At 39.4% G+C, this 16,775-nt stretch overlaps 1 protein-coding gene across 1 annotated transcript in view; it reads left to right on the top strand.

Moving 5' to 3' along the window:
* The window catches only part of Fbxl13 (F-box and leucine rich repeat protein 13), a 227,398-nt gene extending 212,802 nt beyond the window's left edge, over window positions 1-14,596 (top strand). The window contains exons 20-21 of the mRNA XM_047561512.1: window positions 6,587-6,750; window positions 13,877-14,596. Of these exons, the coding sequence (XP_047417468.1) occupies window positions 6,587-6,750; window positions 13,877-14,063 (351 nt within the window). The 3' untranslated portion in view covers window positions 14,064-14,596. The remainder of the gene's footprint in view (window positions 1-6,586; window positions 6,751-13,876) is intronic.
* Window positions 14,597-16,775: the final 2,179 nt, after the last annotated feature.

Genomic DNA, 16,775 nt, shown 5'->3' with positions numbered 1-16,775 from the left:
CAATCATTTATCTCATTTTTGAGTGTTTGATGATTTTTCTTGAAATCTGTGCAAAAGAAATACATACTCATTGTAAAAACTTGGACTATATGTAAAAGCTTAGAGGAAAAAGTAAAAACCCACTGTCCACCATTATCCAAACATAACCATTCTTGGCATTTTATACTTACTTTTATCGATTTTTTTTTTCTGTGTGCAAAGAGGTATAAACAGTTACAGAAGGTTTATATTTTGTCTTCTCTCTTTTTTTAAAGAATCAACTCATACTTTCCAAAACACATTGTAAACTATTTTCTTTTCTCTTAACACAGTATGGTTATAGCCCCATGTCAAGAACTAGAGGTCTTGGATGAACACGGTAGATTGAATATGTAAATACAATTTTGTTCTTGAAACCCTAAGAAAGCTGCAGATGAAGAGTGAGGGCCCATGTGGATAAGAAAAATAGGACACGAAAAAGAGCAACAAAATTTTGGGAACTTGAAAATAGACAAATTTAGCAGACCAGAGATAGCTTTAATCCTAAGCCAAAGTAAAGAAAGCTGGGGAGAAAAATCTGATTTATACAACAATCTTTTATCTTGGCAGCACCTTGTACCTCTGGAACTGGCTTAAGAAGGGGTTAAAGTAAGAAAGACTGAGTTAAAAATTCTTGAGAAGCACATAGCTCTCAGATTTCCTCCTCTATACTACACCTCTGGGCAGTTGTTCCTAACCCCAAACAGAAGCCTAGAGATCCCTTTCCTTCCCCTTCCACTGGGGATTGAGCTGGGGGATACTCTACAACAAAACTACATCCTCAGTCCATTTTATTTTACTTTAAGACAGGGTCTCATTAAGTTGCCCAGTCTGGCCTTGAACTTGCCATCTCCTTTCTCAGTCTCTTGAGTAACTAGAATTAGAGGACTGGCCACTGTACCCAAGAGAAATTAATTTTCTAAATCCAGGTTTCTCAACCCTGACACTATTAAATTTTTCAGGCAAGATATTTCTTTTTAGTGGGGTTGGGGTTGCCTTGGGTATTGTGGGATGTTCAATAGCATCCTTGCCATCTACTCACTAGGTCAGAAGCACCCAACCAGGCAGGGAGATGCTGTGCTTAGCTCTGAGTGTGGGTACAAAGGTGAAAAGGAGAATGAAGTGACTAAGAGACACTCAGGTACTTTCCCCACTAGCATCCAGAACTTGGCTACCAGATCTTTTCCTCCAGGCAGACTTGAAGCCTCTTCTCTGGAGGCCCTGGCTAGCCCAAGATGAAAGACCTAAGAATACTGACCTTGTGGGGTTTCCAACAACCAACCATCCTACCACCCTTCACTAAAGTGGATGGTAGAGAAGTTCCACACTGTGCACTTAGAGCTTCCAGGCATTTTTTAGCCCCCCACTATTAATCATGAACAGACAGTCAAGGATTACCAGATGGAGAGGAACGTCTCCAATGTGGAAGATAAAGACCAAAGCAAATTAACAGGAAAAACTTGAGGTGCTGGGGTATGTGGCTCCATGGTGAAGCACTTGCCTAGCATGTGTGAGGCCCTGAGTTCAAACCCCAGCACCAGACACACACACACACACACACACACACACACACACACACACACACACAAGTTCAAAAATATTTAAATATTTTTTTAAAATCCTCAGGGACTGCAAGTTTATTAGCAACCTTATTCTCTTCCGCTGTGCACACCCACAGGCTTTTATTTATAGTGTCACTCCATCTGTCAGGATGCCTATACTCTAGCAAGGCTACACGTTCAGCTTCTGTTTTTTAGTTTGTGTGGTGAGTGGATTAAGAGAGGAAAGCTGGAACTTCCTCAATCTTCCGTAGCTAATTGTGCCACAATGAAGAGGAGGAGGCAGTAGGAGAGGACATGTGGTAAACCATGACAAAATTAAGCCAGAAAGTTCACAGCAAAATTATTTTTAATAACATATTTGTTTAGAGAGCTTGGGATACCAGATGTCTTTCTGATCAGCATCACCTGGTTCTAGAAGCTGGATCAAGGAACCCTGCACACTAGCAGCACTGACCAACTGACTCCGTTGCTTGAGCAGTGACAGCTCACTGGAGCTCTCAGTTTCACAGCAAAGGGACATGTGGGCCACACATGGCTTGCTGGGAACTTCCCTGACTGCAAAACAGGACAATGGGCAAGGGCTCTGTAGTGGCTCCACTAACTATGGAAGTAAGTAGCAGGATGAGAAAAGGAAAGGTTCCAATGAGAGTAGGAAATAGGGCAGAGGATCGTTTTGTCTTCTTTGGTAAGAAGAAACTGAGGAATTCTTTCTATAAACTGTGATATTCTGTAGCAGCCTGGAAGCTAAAGTATATGTTCCATAAATAAGATGTCACAAAATGTATCACTGTGCATCAAAGGTCTAGGGGGAGGAAAAGGAATGGGGGTAGATTATTTCAGATCTCCACTGTAAAGGTATAGAAAGATTTAACTTTACCATCTGAATTGTTAATTAGATTGTGGGTCAGCTAACCATCCTGATTAAAATGTGGTGACCATTATTTGGGACAATCGGAATATCCCTCAACTTATCTCATTTCACCTCCAGTGGCCCAGTCCAATTTATTCCACTTGCATTGCTTTGGTGGGCCATAAAATACACCAGTGTCTGGCTCATCATCTAGGCAAGGTTTCCCACAAGCCCACAGGTGAATTTTAAGTGTTTATCTTCTGTGTGTCTTGAAAGGTCAGTTTTCTCCAGCAGCCACCTCACCTCCACAGTGAGTCAGTACTGTGACCTCATTATATCTATACTAAAATGCCAAGGAATGCAAACATAGTACAAATCAGGCAAAAAGGCTGGTGGCCATGGGCCCACTTCAGAGGCCTCAGTAGTGAACTGTTACTTAACACTATCATCCTTGATCCCTATGACATGATTTGAGGTAGGAGTTAATAATGGCTATAAAGAAAGAATGAGCATGGGAAAAGAGAAAAATTAAAGTGAATCCCTAAACAACAATGACAAAATATATCTATAATGTACTCTTGAGGGAGAAAAAGCAATCTAAACCAAGCCCCAGCCATGGCTGTGGAATTGCATTTCTGCCTGTCAGGGAGGTGTAGGCGATGTGTCGCAGTTCATCACACGCTGCTCACCAACTTGTCTGAGTCTGGTGAGAAGAACACACTCATATGCAACAAGTTACATGAAGCAGGTTATTACAGGCAAGTAGCAAGGGACAACAGAAGCCTAGGATTCATTAAGAGTAGGTCCACCAGTGCTCAGGAAGGCTGCCAGGGGGAATGAAGTCTCCAGTGCATATTCTACTTGCACCACAGCTGAGGAACTTCAGAAAATAGCCTTCCATGTGTTTTCTGTCCCAGGGGTAAAATGACACACTGAGCTGAAGCACTGAAAGACGTACTGCTTCCTAGGGGGCTCAAGCAGAGCCCAGGCTGCTCTAGCCAGTACCCCATCTCAGGATGTTGTGCCCCCATCACAGCCTACAGTTATTCTTGAGAAATGTAAACAAGAAAATGATGAGAACCAGGTGGGCATAAACCAGGAGAACTGTGCTGTAGGTAACAGATCACTGAACCCTGCCGCTCTCCCCTGAGGCATGCATAGACCATCCACAGAATTTCTGTCATATTCATGGTAATATGATGAAATGGCGTACCACAAACATTATCAGAAATGTCTCCAGAGCTTCGATAACACTGGGAGATTAGCATTCTGATTGTTTTTAATTAATCTTATTTATAGATGGGGGAATTAGTAGTGGAAAGGTAAAGGCACTGGGTAAATGAGTCAATGTTTACTGAAGTGACAACCTGGTCCCATAGACTTGCAGTGTAAAGAGAGAGGAGGAAGATGTTTGCTAATTCTAGGATTCCCCTTTTGAATCTTGATTTTCTTAGTATAGCTGGCTCACATGATTGGAAATTCTTTCAGTTTAGAGGTCTCAAAATGGTCATAGGAGAATCAATTAAAGGTTTTGAAATGGTTATAAGATCAGTGGATCATATTTTACAGTGAGACACCCATTACATGTTATGGCCAATGTATTAGCTATGTAACCAGTCACCCAAAACTTGATAACTTAAAAGAATTACCATTTAATTTGCTCACAATTCTATGTTTGACTGGGTGGTGCATGCCTACAATCCCAGCAGCTTGGGAGGGTGAGGTAGGAGGATCATGAGTTCAAAGCCAGCCTTAAAGTCAGCAACTTAGCAAGACCCTGTGTCTAAATAAAATATTAAAAAGGGCTGGGGATGTGGCTCAGTGGTTAAGTGCTCCTGGGTTTGAGCCCTGGTACAAAACAAAAACAAACAAACAAACAAAAAACAACCCAAAAACAAAAATCTCTGTTTGGTTTGGGTTGAGTGGTTCTTCCCTGCTAATGGTTGTATTCACGGTTTCCATGTAGCCGCAGTCATCTGTTCCACTTAGAGCTTATTGGTTCAGGGATCTCCGCTGAGATGGTTTCTGTTTGCTTGACATGGTCTTATCCTGGTTGAACTTATTCATAGGGCAGAAACACATTCCAAGAAGGCAAGGAAGAAGGGTGCTGGGGAAGCTGATAGTTGTGTTGTTTAAAATTTAAATTACACTAATTAAGAAGTACTCCAGAATATTAAAAGTAGTTATGTTGAGGTGATAAATATGTAATTGTTTTTCCTTTGCTATTTTTGCTAATATTTGGCTCTGTGTTTGTTATTTCTAAAATATAAAATAACTGCATTTAAAAATAACCCTAAACATTTTTCCAGCGAATCAAAGGGAGGTGAGTTGGGAATAATATAATCTCTGTCCTATGGGGCTGGGACCAGAACCTTGTATCTGAGTTAGGAATGTAGCCAAGTCATCTCCATCCCCAGTTCCTAGCCCTTAATCTATAAATACCCCAAATGTCACCTCCTTTATTGAACATCTTGAGCTTCCAATCTATAGGAAATCTTGGGCTCCTTTTCAACCTCTCATAGTTAAGCAAAACTACTAATACCCTGAGCTCCACCTGCCTTGGACTTTTCTGTCATCTCATTGTCCCTACTTTCATCTACAGTGCTGAGGACTTTTTGCTTTCTTTTTTTCTTTCTTTCTTTTTTTTTTTTTCCTCAATGATAGCAAAGCCTGAGAGACCCATATAGCATAACAGGAATGTCTGAAGGCATTTTCATTAGAATCAGTTGCAATTTGAACCTTGGGCCAGAGCATGATCTGGAAACAGGGCATACTTAGACAATGACACCATCTATTTTTCCAAACTTAAAAGGCATACATTTTGAATCGAAGGGCTTTTATGCATAATTTTCTTGACTTTATGTTGAAAAACAAAAGCCAAGCTTCATGACATATGTTTTTTAGAATGTTCAAACATAAAATAAGAAATTAAATCCAGTTGGAAAAAGATTCCTTTGGGGAGAGTAATCTAGTTGATTCTGCAGCAAGTCTCAGCTCAGCTATAAATTCAAAGGCTAGGCCCTGAGTAAGTGAAATAAACCAAGAAGTGGAGTTAAATTACCTCTGCAGAACATCTGGTCAAACTTGCAAGATTTGAGAACACTCACCCGAGTTTCTCAGAGAGTGGAATTCATATAGTCTTTGTGGCTTCTGCTCGTCTTTCTCCCACAATGCCACCTTTCTTACACACAGTCCATCAGATATGTCTATACCCTTCTCATAGTAATCTGATCTCATTTGCAAGTTAACTTCAGGAGCTATATATTTTATAAGTTTGAAACATACAATGTTATTAAGAATAAGTTTCCAAACTGAATGGATTTTAGCCTTAGAATGGATTTTAAAGCCAAACCCCATCTCTATGGCATTTCATAAGTTGCTTATTTTGGTATGACAGGTGTCATGAAGGAAATTTTGATGAAGTTTCTCAACCAAATAAGTGGACTTTAAAGATTACAGCAAAATCACTGCCACTTGAGGCAGATATTTTGCTATTCTGATCTTTTTTAGATATGCAATTACACCACTAACTTGGCCGATCAGGTGGGTGAAATAGAATCTGCAAGAGTCTTGATTTCACTTGTTATAGACTGAATCTTGGGCTTCCCTTCCCCTCATTCATATGTTGAAACTTTTGTCAAACTTGCAAGATGTGGGACCCCTCATCTTGGGTAGGATTTGTGTAGTCTTTTGGTTTCGTTCCCCCTCCTTTCCCTGCCTCCAAACAGCTGTCTCATCTACTTGTCCCTTTCCACAACCTGGCTATTCTACCTTTCTTACACGTCTCCATATAACAGCATCAGGAGGTGAAGCCATTGAAAGGTAAACAGGTTTAGAAGAGGTCATGAGGTGGAACGTCCATTATGGGATTTTGTCTTATGAAAAGGGACTAGGGTATTGTGCTCTCTCTCTGCCATGTGAGAATATGGCAAGACTGGATATATCTGCAAACAAGGAAGAGAAATCTCATCAGACATCAAATACGCAGGCATGATCTTGATCTTGACTTTGATTTTGGATTTCCCAACCTCAAGAACTGAGAAATACTTGATGTTTAAGCCACCCATATTTTATTGTGGCAGCCCAAACTGACTAAGACATTGCTCTTCTGTAGGATAGTTTGAATAACCAGCACTTCCTTTGGCTGTGTGTTCAGATTACCAACTTGGCAATAGAGATGTTATCAGCAAAATGCCGTTACCTGCATATTTTGGATATCTCTGGTTGTGTCCTACTTACTGACCAAATCCTTGAGGACCTTAAGATAGGCTGCAAACAACTCCGGATCCTTAAGATGCAATACTGCAGACACATTTCCATGTAAGTATGCTGCTGAGCATGAAGAGCTTTGAGAATGACTTTCTGAGAAATATTGTATGTGGTTATGACATTTGTAATACACAGTGGCTTTGAGTGTTAAGAAATTTCATTTCATTTATTTATTTTTTACCTAATTAAAGCTAACATTTTGAGTAGAAGTGTGGAAGTTCTCTTCTAAAATGGTCTTTGTGGTTTCATATCCCTTTCCCAGTGACCCTTCTACTTTAAGCACCTTCCTTTCCTTGACCAAGTAGGTGTCCCAAGCTTAACTTTGCCCTTGTAATTTACCTCTAGCTTGTCTTCTACTGTTCCTTTCTCAAAATACAATCCATTTAGTTAATTTCCCCTGGGGTAGGGAAATAATCAGATTAAACAAGTTCACAATAAAAGATTTTTTCCTATTGCTAAGGGTGAAAATATATAAGTATATTAATTGACCTGATAAAGTAATTTGTGAAATGTTCAAAGAAGAGTCCTTGACCATTTCCTAAAAGTCAGGTTCTTTTCTGCAGCCTGGAAAAATTAATATTAAGAATTAACATTAGGGCTGGAGTTGAAGCTCTGTAGAACGCTTGCCTAGCATGTGTGAGGCGCTGGATTCGATTCTCAGCACCACATATAACTAAGTAAAATAAAGGTCTATTGATAACCAAAAAAATTTTTTTAAAAACAGAATTAATATTATTAAAGTCTAAAGGGCAGAATGTGGTCCAAGCATGTAGATTTCATAAATGAACTTTCCTAATTAAGTAACCATGGAATGAGCTGAACCATGGCCCTCATCACTTGAGGGTGAAAATGGTTTCTGGTCCAAAGGTGTGTGGAAAGGGAAGGGAAGGGAAAAGAAGGAGGTGGGGAGGAGGGAAAATTATTTGTAAAGCAGGCATGGCCTGAGTTCAAGTCTGTAAGAAAAGGGCAGCCAACTGGAGCTGGGTCAAAGAGAAAGGAGCAAGTCCTTGAAAATTCTTGAAAAAGGGTAGAGACTCAATCCATTCTGATAAGTCTGGAGATAACTCTGATAGAAATATCAATAACCTCATTTAATGAAGATGCCATGAAATAAGGTCCTAGGAGTCCCTGCTAAATTTGTTATATCATTAAACAGCTAACTCTGGGCAAGATGACAATGTTAATGGATAATGTGCTATTCAAAGGAGTTTAGCATCTCATCTCTTGATTGTATTTTGTCAATCACTATTTTGGGGAGACAATATTATTGAACATCTAATAAGAGGATTTTTAGGTAGAATGAATGAGACTTTCTGGCAAGGAACTCTTTGAAACTGATCATTGTGTGAATATTAACATGTGATTAATATGGTATCTGGTCAAGAAGACCCAAGATATCCAGTAATAGCCAAATTGTGCCATTAATTACTTGGTTCTGTTTCAGGGTCTTTAGATTAAAAAAAACATGCAAGGAAACCAAAACAAGGCAGAGTTTATTACTTACTTGCGCCTTGTTCTCAAATCCCAATGCAAAATTCTAATTATAGGTAGATGTATAGAAAATCTCTTTATTCAATCCAGGACAGCAACAAGTCCTAATTTGTCTTCTGCTACAAAGCCTGCCTGTCCCTATCAGTAAGAAGCAGGTAGAAACTTAGTCCTACTGCCTAGAAGGAGGCGGGCTTGGTCTATGCATTTCTTTGTCTAAAGAGGTCAGACTGCCATCTTTTAGTCTTCTTAGAAGCTCTGTATCAGCAGAAAAAAGGCCTAGATTGGGCCAGTGATATAGCTCAGTTGGTATGGTGCTTATGGTGCTTGCCTTGCAAGCCAAGGCCCTGGGTTCAATCCCCAGCACTGCAAAAAAAAAAAAAAAGGAAAGAGGCCTAGAGTCCTTTGAGTATCTTTGCTAGCAATGGAAGACAGTACTCACAGCAGAGTGACTGGAAAAGTTCAGTGCTTGAAACTGTAACATTGGAGGAACATCTGTCTTTATGTCCAACATCTAAAAGAGGGTACTGCTTATTAGTCTGTGGGCTCCTGAAATATTTGATCTTAGAAGTTTGATTGCAGGTAAGGCCTGACTGTGTGCAGCTATTTGGGGTCATCTCTAGAGACTGTAGAGCAGTTTTCTTCTCCACTTAGTTTCTTGAGTGGAATTGGAAATGCACAGTGTATATGGACTATTTTAGTCAGCTTTTGCATGGCAGTGTTCAAACTACCTGACAAGAGCAACTTAAAAGGAGAGAAAGCTTATTTAGTCCCATGATTTCAGAAGTTTTAGTCCATAGACAATTTTAGTCCATAGACTCCATTGCCCAAGGTGAACCAGAACATCATGGGGGAAGGGCTCAGCAGAGGAAAGCTGCTTAGCTCATGGTGAAGTCAGGAAGCAGAAAGAGAGAAAGGGAGCCAGGGAAGGGACCACGGGGAAGATCAACCCTCCTTCCAGGGCATGTCCCCAGTGACCCACCTCCTCCAGTCACACCGCATGTGCCTACAGTTACCTCCCAGTCAGTCCATGCAAACTAGAATGAACTGATTGGGTTATCACTCTCAAAATCTAGTCATTTTACCTCTGAATACTTCCTTATTAATAGGAGCTTTGGGGGGACACCTCATATCCAAACCATAACATGGACCCTTCAAAACTCAAGAGATAATCTCTAGTCCCTTGTTTGTTGTTTGCTCTTGCGAGGACCGCTGCAGTTCCCTCAACTAAGGTGTTTTGTTTTGTATGGGTGAAATGAAATCTTTGACTTCTAGGAAAGAGATTTTTCTTTTTTGGGAAGAGGTTCAATAAGTGAAATCATTTTTTAACATGAAAACATACAATGCAGTCCTTAAAATGCAATCACTTTTGGAATAAATGGTTTTATCAACAAATTTCCCCATACTCACTATAATCTGAAAACACTACACCAGCTTTGCAAAACAAAAAGATCTGCTCATCCCACTCTTTCTAAACCAGAGGAGGAACAAACTCTTGGTCAATGAGCAAAGTGACTGTAGTTCTTTTGCAAGAGAGCTCCTACCATAAGATGTAACTGTCATTCTGCAAATCCTGGGGTCTGAAGGGCTCCCAGGAGGTGACCCCAGAATCCCCACATGTAGGCAAGATAAAGCCTTCTTTAATTCAAGAAAGAATTAGTAACAACTGTGATCATAAAACATGGCAAGGAAATCTAGAATTCTGTACTTGAGCAGATAGGATAGCCAGTCACTCGACTTATGTGGGGAAAGCAAGAAAGGTAACTGAGAGGAAGAAAAGAATGGGGAGAAAGATCATCGCAATAGTCCCACAACCCGCACAAACGGCCTGTTACCATAAAAATTACTGTAAGCAGGTTAAATAACATGTCCAAGTTCCCACACAAAAGAGGCTGAGCCATACCTTGTAGATTGTAACATTACTATGCTGCTGTGATATTCAAGGGATGTGAACAATTAGGGTCGATAAGAACCTTATTGTGCCCAATAAACTCTCAGTGCTTCATAACAGAGACTGTGGATAGAACAATCTTTTTGGTGGTGGTTCCCACATTCCTGCTTTTTGCCTATTCAAGAAACTATAAGGAAATGTGAGTGAGGGAAGGTAATGTTACTACAGGCTTAGCTGTGAGTGGCTTTTAATTTATAAAAAACAAAAACTAACTTAAAATATTCAGTACATCCTTATTGTTAACCATTTAATAGGATACTTCACAGTCATTTATGACATATTGTATTTGAAAATCACTCTGCTATCCTGATCCAAAGAAATATCTCTCACCAGGCTAAAAGTAATGAGGACTAATGATTGCAGTAGACAGATTCAGTTCCCAAATCCCTCATATGAGGTCTTAGAGTCACAGTCTAAGACAGAGTGGAACATAGGCATTATGTACGCTATGGAACTTAGAGTGATTCCCAAGTGTACATTTTCTTTTAAATGTCTCCTAGTTCCCAGGTGCTGACCATACTACAGCACCAAGCTACTAGAGAGAAAATGAGAGAAAGCAAGTGTGAGAGGGCAACCTATTCTGGCAAGAGTATGCAGTTTCTACATTTTCAAGTTTATTGATACTTTTCAAAATGGCATGTGTGCAAATACAGCTACACAGATAGGGTACAATGATAAAAAATTCAGAAAAACTTGCCAGCAGCCACCATGCTTGTCTGTTCTCTTGGCAAAGTCCCAAGTCTTAGAAGAGTCAATCCCCATGAGGATGCCTAAGGTCCTGGGAAGGTGGCAAAGACAGCTAGTTCATCCACTAAGGATTCTCTGAAAGTGGGGGGCAGGGAGAAGTGGAATAGAGGATACTCTACACTACCATTCAGATCCCTTTAAAAATATCCCAGGGCTGAGGAGATAGTTCAGTGGCAAAGCACCTGACCAGCATGCATAAGGCCCTGGCTGGGTTCAATCCCCACCATTACATAAAAAATAAACAACAACAATAAAATGATTAAAAAAAAATAACCCCAGATTTGCTCTAGGACAGATTCAGAGTTTCAATTTTTCCCCAGGGCCATGTTTTGTGAATGTACACAGGACTAAAACTGGTGGCCCTAGAGATACACTAGATAAGAGGAAGTTTTAACATCTTGCACTTGAGACTGGGGACAGGGAGGTCTGTGACCAGGTTTTGCTTCCATGCAATCTGTGAGCATCATTTCCAATGGTCAGGCGACCCACTAATGCTTGTTTTCGCTGAAGTTGCCTGTGGGAGGACTGAAGACCAGTGCTTAGCAGTAAGAGCGAGGGCAAGTGACGGGGGGAGGCCAAGAAATAAGCAGACTTAAGAAATGCAGACATCACTGTGCACTTCACCCAGGGCTATGGCTCAATATGCAGCTTATTTTGGTTCTGTCCTGTCACACTGCATTGAATAAGTAGTGTCCATCCTATTCATTTCCTATTTTTCTTGCCTCTATCAAGGAGTTAGCACCATCAGTTTTCATGTGTGTATGCAAACCCCCCACTATTGGCTCACTATTTTTATATCACAGATACCACCAAATTTACCCTGGATTGTAGCTGACTAAGGAACTATATGACCTGATATTTAATAAACATTGCCAAATTTAGCAATAACTGTACCTATCCTCACACCAGCTATCTAGAACCCTCAAAAACTGTTGCTCTTCTGAAACTAAAGGTAACATACAATTTGGTCAACTACTTGCAGATCTTTTACTTTCAATACCACTGTTGTCTCTACCTATAGTACTTGGGTACTACGGTCAGTGTCAGTGGTGTTAAATCAAATGAACATCTGTGAACTTCTGTATGTGTGTCCAGAGCTGTATTCAAAGGACAAGGTTCAGGAGGGCATTGGAAATAGGGGCTTAAGAATGCCTCTTCTAGCTCAGCAAACCAGCAGAAGCCAAGAGAGTTAAAAGGACTTGCACACTCAGTGTGAGCTACTGAAATCTCTTCCTTTGGCAGTTAGTACTAGGTTTCAGAGAGATACAAAGAAATTATAGCCTTAAGTAACTTACTATCTTTTTAAACCAAAGGAAAATAACAAAGTTCAAAATTATAAACAATGTCATGAAGTTCTATATGGGAAAGAAATTAATTATATGATCAACTTCCTAAAGAAGTTCAGAGGCAGAATGTGTTGGATTGAATCTTTATGCAAGAGGCTGGATTGGTTTGGAGTTTTGAAAGATGGATAAAGTTTAGACAGGGAGAGATAGGGCAAGACAGGGAGAGTTCTGCAGCTTCTGATAGCATCTTACCCCTTTGAAACTGATGATGCCAGTGTTTTATGCCTCAAATCACTCCAACACTTGGTATTTTGTTTTGGTAAGTCTTTGGAGGGAAATCTTGCAGAAGACATATGAAGAGGTATAGTCATCTCAACTCCATAGAATTGAAAAAATAAGAAATATCAGAAGAATATGGGGAAAGCAAAAGATATGAGCTTATTCTTATATAAACATAATGTTCTACCTAGAGGACATAGAAAGATTTATATAAGATGTTTAAAACAGAATAGCTCCTTTAAACAGATTTTTTAAATTAACAATATAAAACCTTATTTTTGACCATAACTTACCATTTTCACACTTTGAGAATAAATATTAAGAAAAGACACTTGTTTGCCAAGTTTTAACCCTGGGGGATTGGTGATTCTGAACTAGAAATTAGTATATAACAATTACTTTTACTCAAATTGTTCTTTAAATTTATACAAATTGTGCGTTAAGTGCAAATATGTAAGCCAAAAAGAAATGTGGTAAATTGGCAATGCTTTGGTTGTCTCCTTGTTGAGTTCGGTTACAATTAACAGCATTTTAAACTAACATATCTCTACTTTTTCCATTTTCTGTCCTACCTAAACTCATATGGACATTTAGCACAAACTTAACTACAAATGTATGGTAATACTAGTCCCGTATTGATGACTTAGTTACTTTTATAATTGATAATTCAGTGTAACAAATTGCAATAGTAGTGGGGAAAGTAGCCCCTTCATGGGGCTACATCATAGTTACTCATTTCTGATCCAACACAAGTGGCCAATTATTCATTTCAAGTGAATTACTGGCCTTGTAATTTGAACCAATTTCCTAGGAAAGCCCTTCTGTCCTCAAAATGGCTTTGTTTTCAAGCTAGATATACTTTTTTTCTGATGCCTTCCCTCCCTCCCTCCCTCCCTTCCTTCCTTGCTTCCTTTCTTCTTCTAAGAAAGATTATGAGTTATTTTTAATCATTTGGCTGTGGACCCTTTTGAGTCCCTTCTGCTCAGGGAAATGTATATTAGAGATAAAACTACATGGATTTTCAGAGACCTCATGGACCTTCCTGAAGTTAGTTCATCCATGTATCCAACAGGGATCTGGTCTGCCTTCACAGTTTGGCTGGTTAGGTAACTCCCTCAGTAGAAACTCTGGATATGCCAGGAGAGGGCTTGCTCAAGAGCTCTCTAAATAGAGTGATCTCAGTGTTCCCACTCCATGGCCATGCAGTTTCCTTACCCACTCACTGGTACTCTGAACTGGCTGAACCAGACCTGCTTAGGCGCTGGGATTCTGATTATCAATCAGCCCAATTATCCAGAAAGGCAAGAAAGCTCTGAAGTGAATTCAGCTTGTGACAAAGTTCTCTACTTCCAAATGTGGACTATTGAAAATGGTGTACTAGGAATTTACTTTGGCACCTAGCTAATGCTAATCATTGTTATTCCAGGGAGGCAGCTCACAAAATGTCGTCTGTAGTCCAGCAGCAGGAATACAGCTGCAGCGATCCTCCAAGGTGGTTTGGCTATGACTGTTATGGCAGACCTCTTAATGATCAACACATAAAACCACTTAAAGAAGTCCCAGAGATTATAGTGAAAGAGTCAGAGTACAGTATTGAAGAGGAAACAGTATGACCTTCAGTCTCAAGCAGGAAAAACCAAAAAAATCTAGACCCTGGCAACCTTTCTTCACTTGATGAAAGTATATTTTCTAGCTGGATCTCAGTAACAATGTAAACAAGCAGCAAGTCATCTTCTGATTCTAATTCCACCTACAAATGTTTCTAAATACATTGGTTCTTCTGTCTAAATAATTATGATCCCTAAACTTAATTTGATCAAGTTAATAATTTTGACAGCATTATCAAATCTAAGGTTATGTTATAGGAAACAACCCAGAGAGATGTAAATTTTTTGAAAAGAATTTGTAAATTTCTCTCCAGACAAGAAAGAAGATCAAGGATGGTCATATAAGTCAAATAAAAACTTGAGCCAGGGCAATGACTTTAAGAATCTGTGAAGCTTTATTATAAAAGATAGATATTTTCAAAGGAAAGGGGGCTCTTTTCTGTGATTTCCAGATATTCTACAACAAAACAGAATTAAATACAAATTAACCCTGGATTCATTTAAACACTTTAACAGGGAGAAATTAAAGAGAAGCAAGAATTGTCTATGAACAGAAAGGATATTCCTATAATGTCTCAGAAATACCTTTTTAATCAAATTTACACTATGGAGTAATTTTTAAATCAAACAGTGTCAAAAAAGATGTTCCCTCAATTTTTGCTAGGAGGTATGTATGGGCTATTAATTGCATTTCTAGATATCAATTTTTAATAAGCTTTCATCAATAGACTTTTACCCTTAAAGTGTATGACACTGATTTTGACAGGGTCCAGGAGAAAGCACAGCTCTGTTCTGACTATTGCACACAGGCTGCATCAGTAATATTAGACAGTTTTTTAACTTTCCCATTTCCTCAATTACTTATCTCTTAATTGGGGTTATTCCCTGACTTCTTGTTTACCTTAAGTATGAAATAAATGTAAAAACTTAAGGATATAAAAGTTATTTTGGAAAGTTTTAAAAGGGCTGTACAAGTATTACCATAGGGTACTCTGTGTTAGCTAATGTTCTGGTTTCAATATTAGATGTACCCCAAAAGCTCATGTGTGAGACAATGCAAGAAAGTTTAGAGGTGAAATGATTGGGTTATGAACATCTTAACCTAATCAATGTATTCATCCCGATAGGAATTAACTGGGTGGTACTCTAGGCAGGTAGGGTATGACTGGAGGAGGTGGGTCATTCAGGGGATGCCTTTGGGGTACATATTTTGTCCTTGTCAAGCAGAGCTCTGTCTCTCTCTGCTTCCTGGAGTGATGTCCTGAGTCACTTCCCTCTACCACACTCTTCTGCCATGATGCTCTGCCTCACCTCAAGCCCTGAGGAATGGAGCCAGTGGTCCATGGACTGAGCCCTCTGAAATTGTGAGCCCAAAAATAAACTTTTCCCCCTCTAAAACTGTTCTTGTCAGGTCTTTTGGTCACAGCAGAGAAAAAGCTGACTAAAACAGCTAATCACTTCCCTCTTTTTTGAAAGAGCTTTTCTTTCTGCCCCCCCCCCCTTTTTTTTTTTTAATTCCTTTTTCCTTTAGTACTGGGGATTGAACCCAGAAGTGCTACATCCCCAGTCCTTTATCTTTTACTTTAAAAAAGATTTTTTTTATAGTTGTAGGTTGGACACAATACCTTTATTTTTATGTGGTGCCCAGAATTGATCCCAGTGTCTCAACTCAGCACTCCACTGCTGAGCTACAACCCCAGCCCTATTTTTTTATTGTGAGACAGGAACTCACAAAGTTACTGAAGCTGGCCTTGAACTTGTGATCCTCCTGCTTCAGCCTCCTCTGCTTGACTTTTTAAAATAAGTAGTGGAAAGATTCCTGGGAGTGAACAGCAAGGGAGTCAAATGAGCAGAAAGTCTTAAGACCTGAGCCAGTAGACTTAAGATGACTAAGGTAGGTTTGAAATTTTTAACTGAATTTGGAAATTTCTGGCAGTTGCATAAAAATTAGCTTCTAGATGTCTCATGCACACAACTGGAGAGATTTATAGAAGAGGCAGTTGCTTTCCAAAGGAGTACCTGCATGAGTAAGATCAGGATGAGGAAAAAGTACCCTGTTATGTTCTCTAGAAACCCAGCCAGTTACTTTATAAGCAAAGCTTCCTCCCAAACTCTCTAAGTGACACTCTCCTTGAAACAAGAACAGGAGACCCATTCATTCATTCTGGTGAGATAAACGTAGAGGTACAGAATTGGAAGAAAAAGTGTAGGTGTTAGAAAAAATGAGCCATGCCAGGGAACCATATGTACAATGCCACCATAATTTTAGCTATGGTAGACTGCAAGTATAATCATGACCTTCTGCCTGATGTTGGCTAGTGTCATCAACTTTATTTTTAGACATGAAAACGTTTGTATAATTCCATGAGGGTAAAAAAAAGATTATAAAAATTGATTCATTGCCTCACAGTTTCCTTTCCTTGACAGTTTAACACACACACACACACACCACCTCAAATATACCAGCATGTGTATCTTTCAAAGTTGCATAAATTGTGATTTCATGAAGACTGAATTAAAAGAACACATTTTTTTTATTTTTTATTTTTTGTTATTATTGTATACAAATGGGATACATGTTGTTTCTCTATTTGTACATGGAGTCAAGGCATACCATTTGTGTAATCATACGTTTACATAGGGCAATGATGTTTGATTCATTATTTTTTTCCCTTCCCCCCCACCCCTCCCACCCCTCTTTTCCCTCTATACAGTCCT

Source organism: Sciurus carolinensis, chromosome 8 (genome assembly GCF_902686445.1).
Source record: "Sciurus carolinensis chromosome 8, mSciCar1.2, whole genome shotgun sequence".
Taxonomy (NCBI): Eukaryota; Metazoa; Chordata; class Mammalia; order Rodentia; family Sciuridae; genus Sciurus; species Sciurus carolinensis.
The sequence above is the reverse complement of the archived record's forward strand: the minus strand, read 5'-3'. Positions and strand labels throughout refer to the sequence as shown.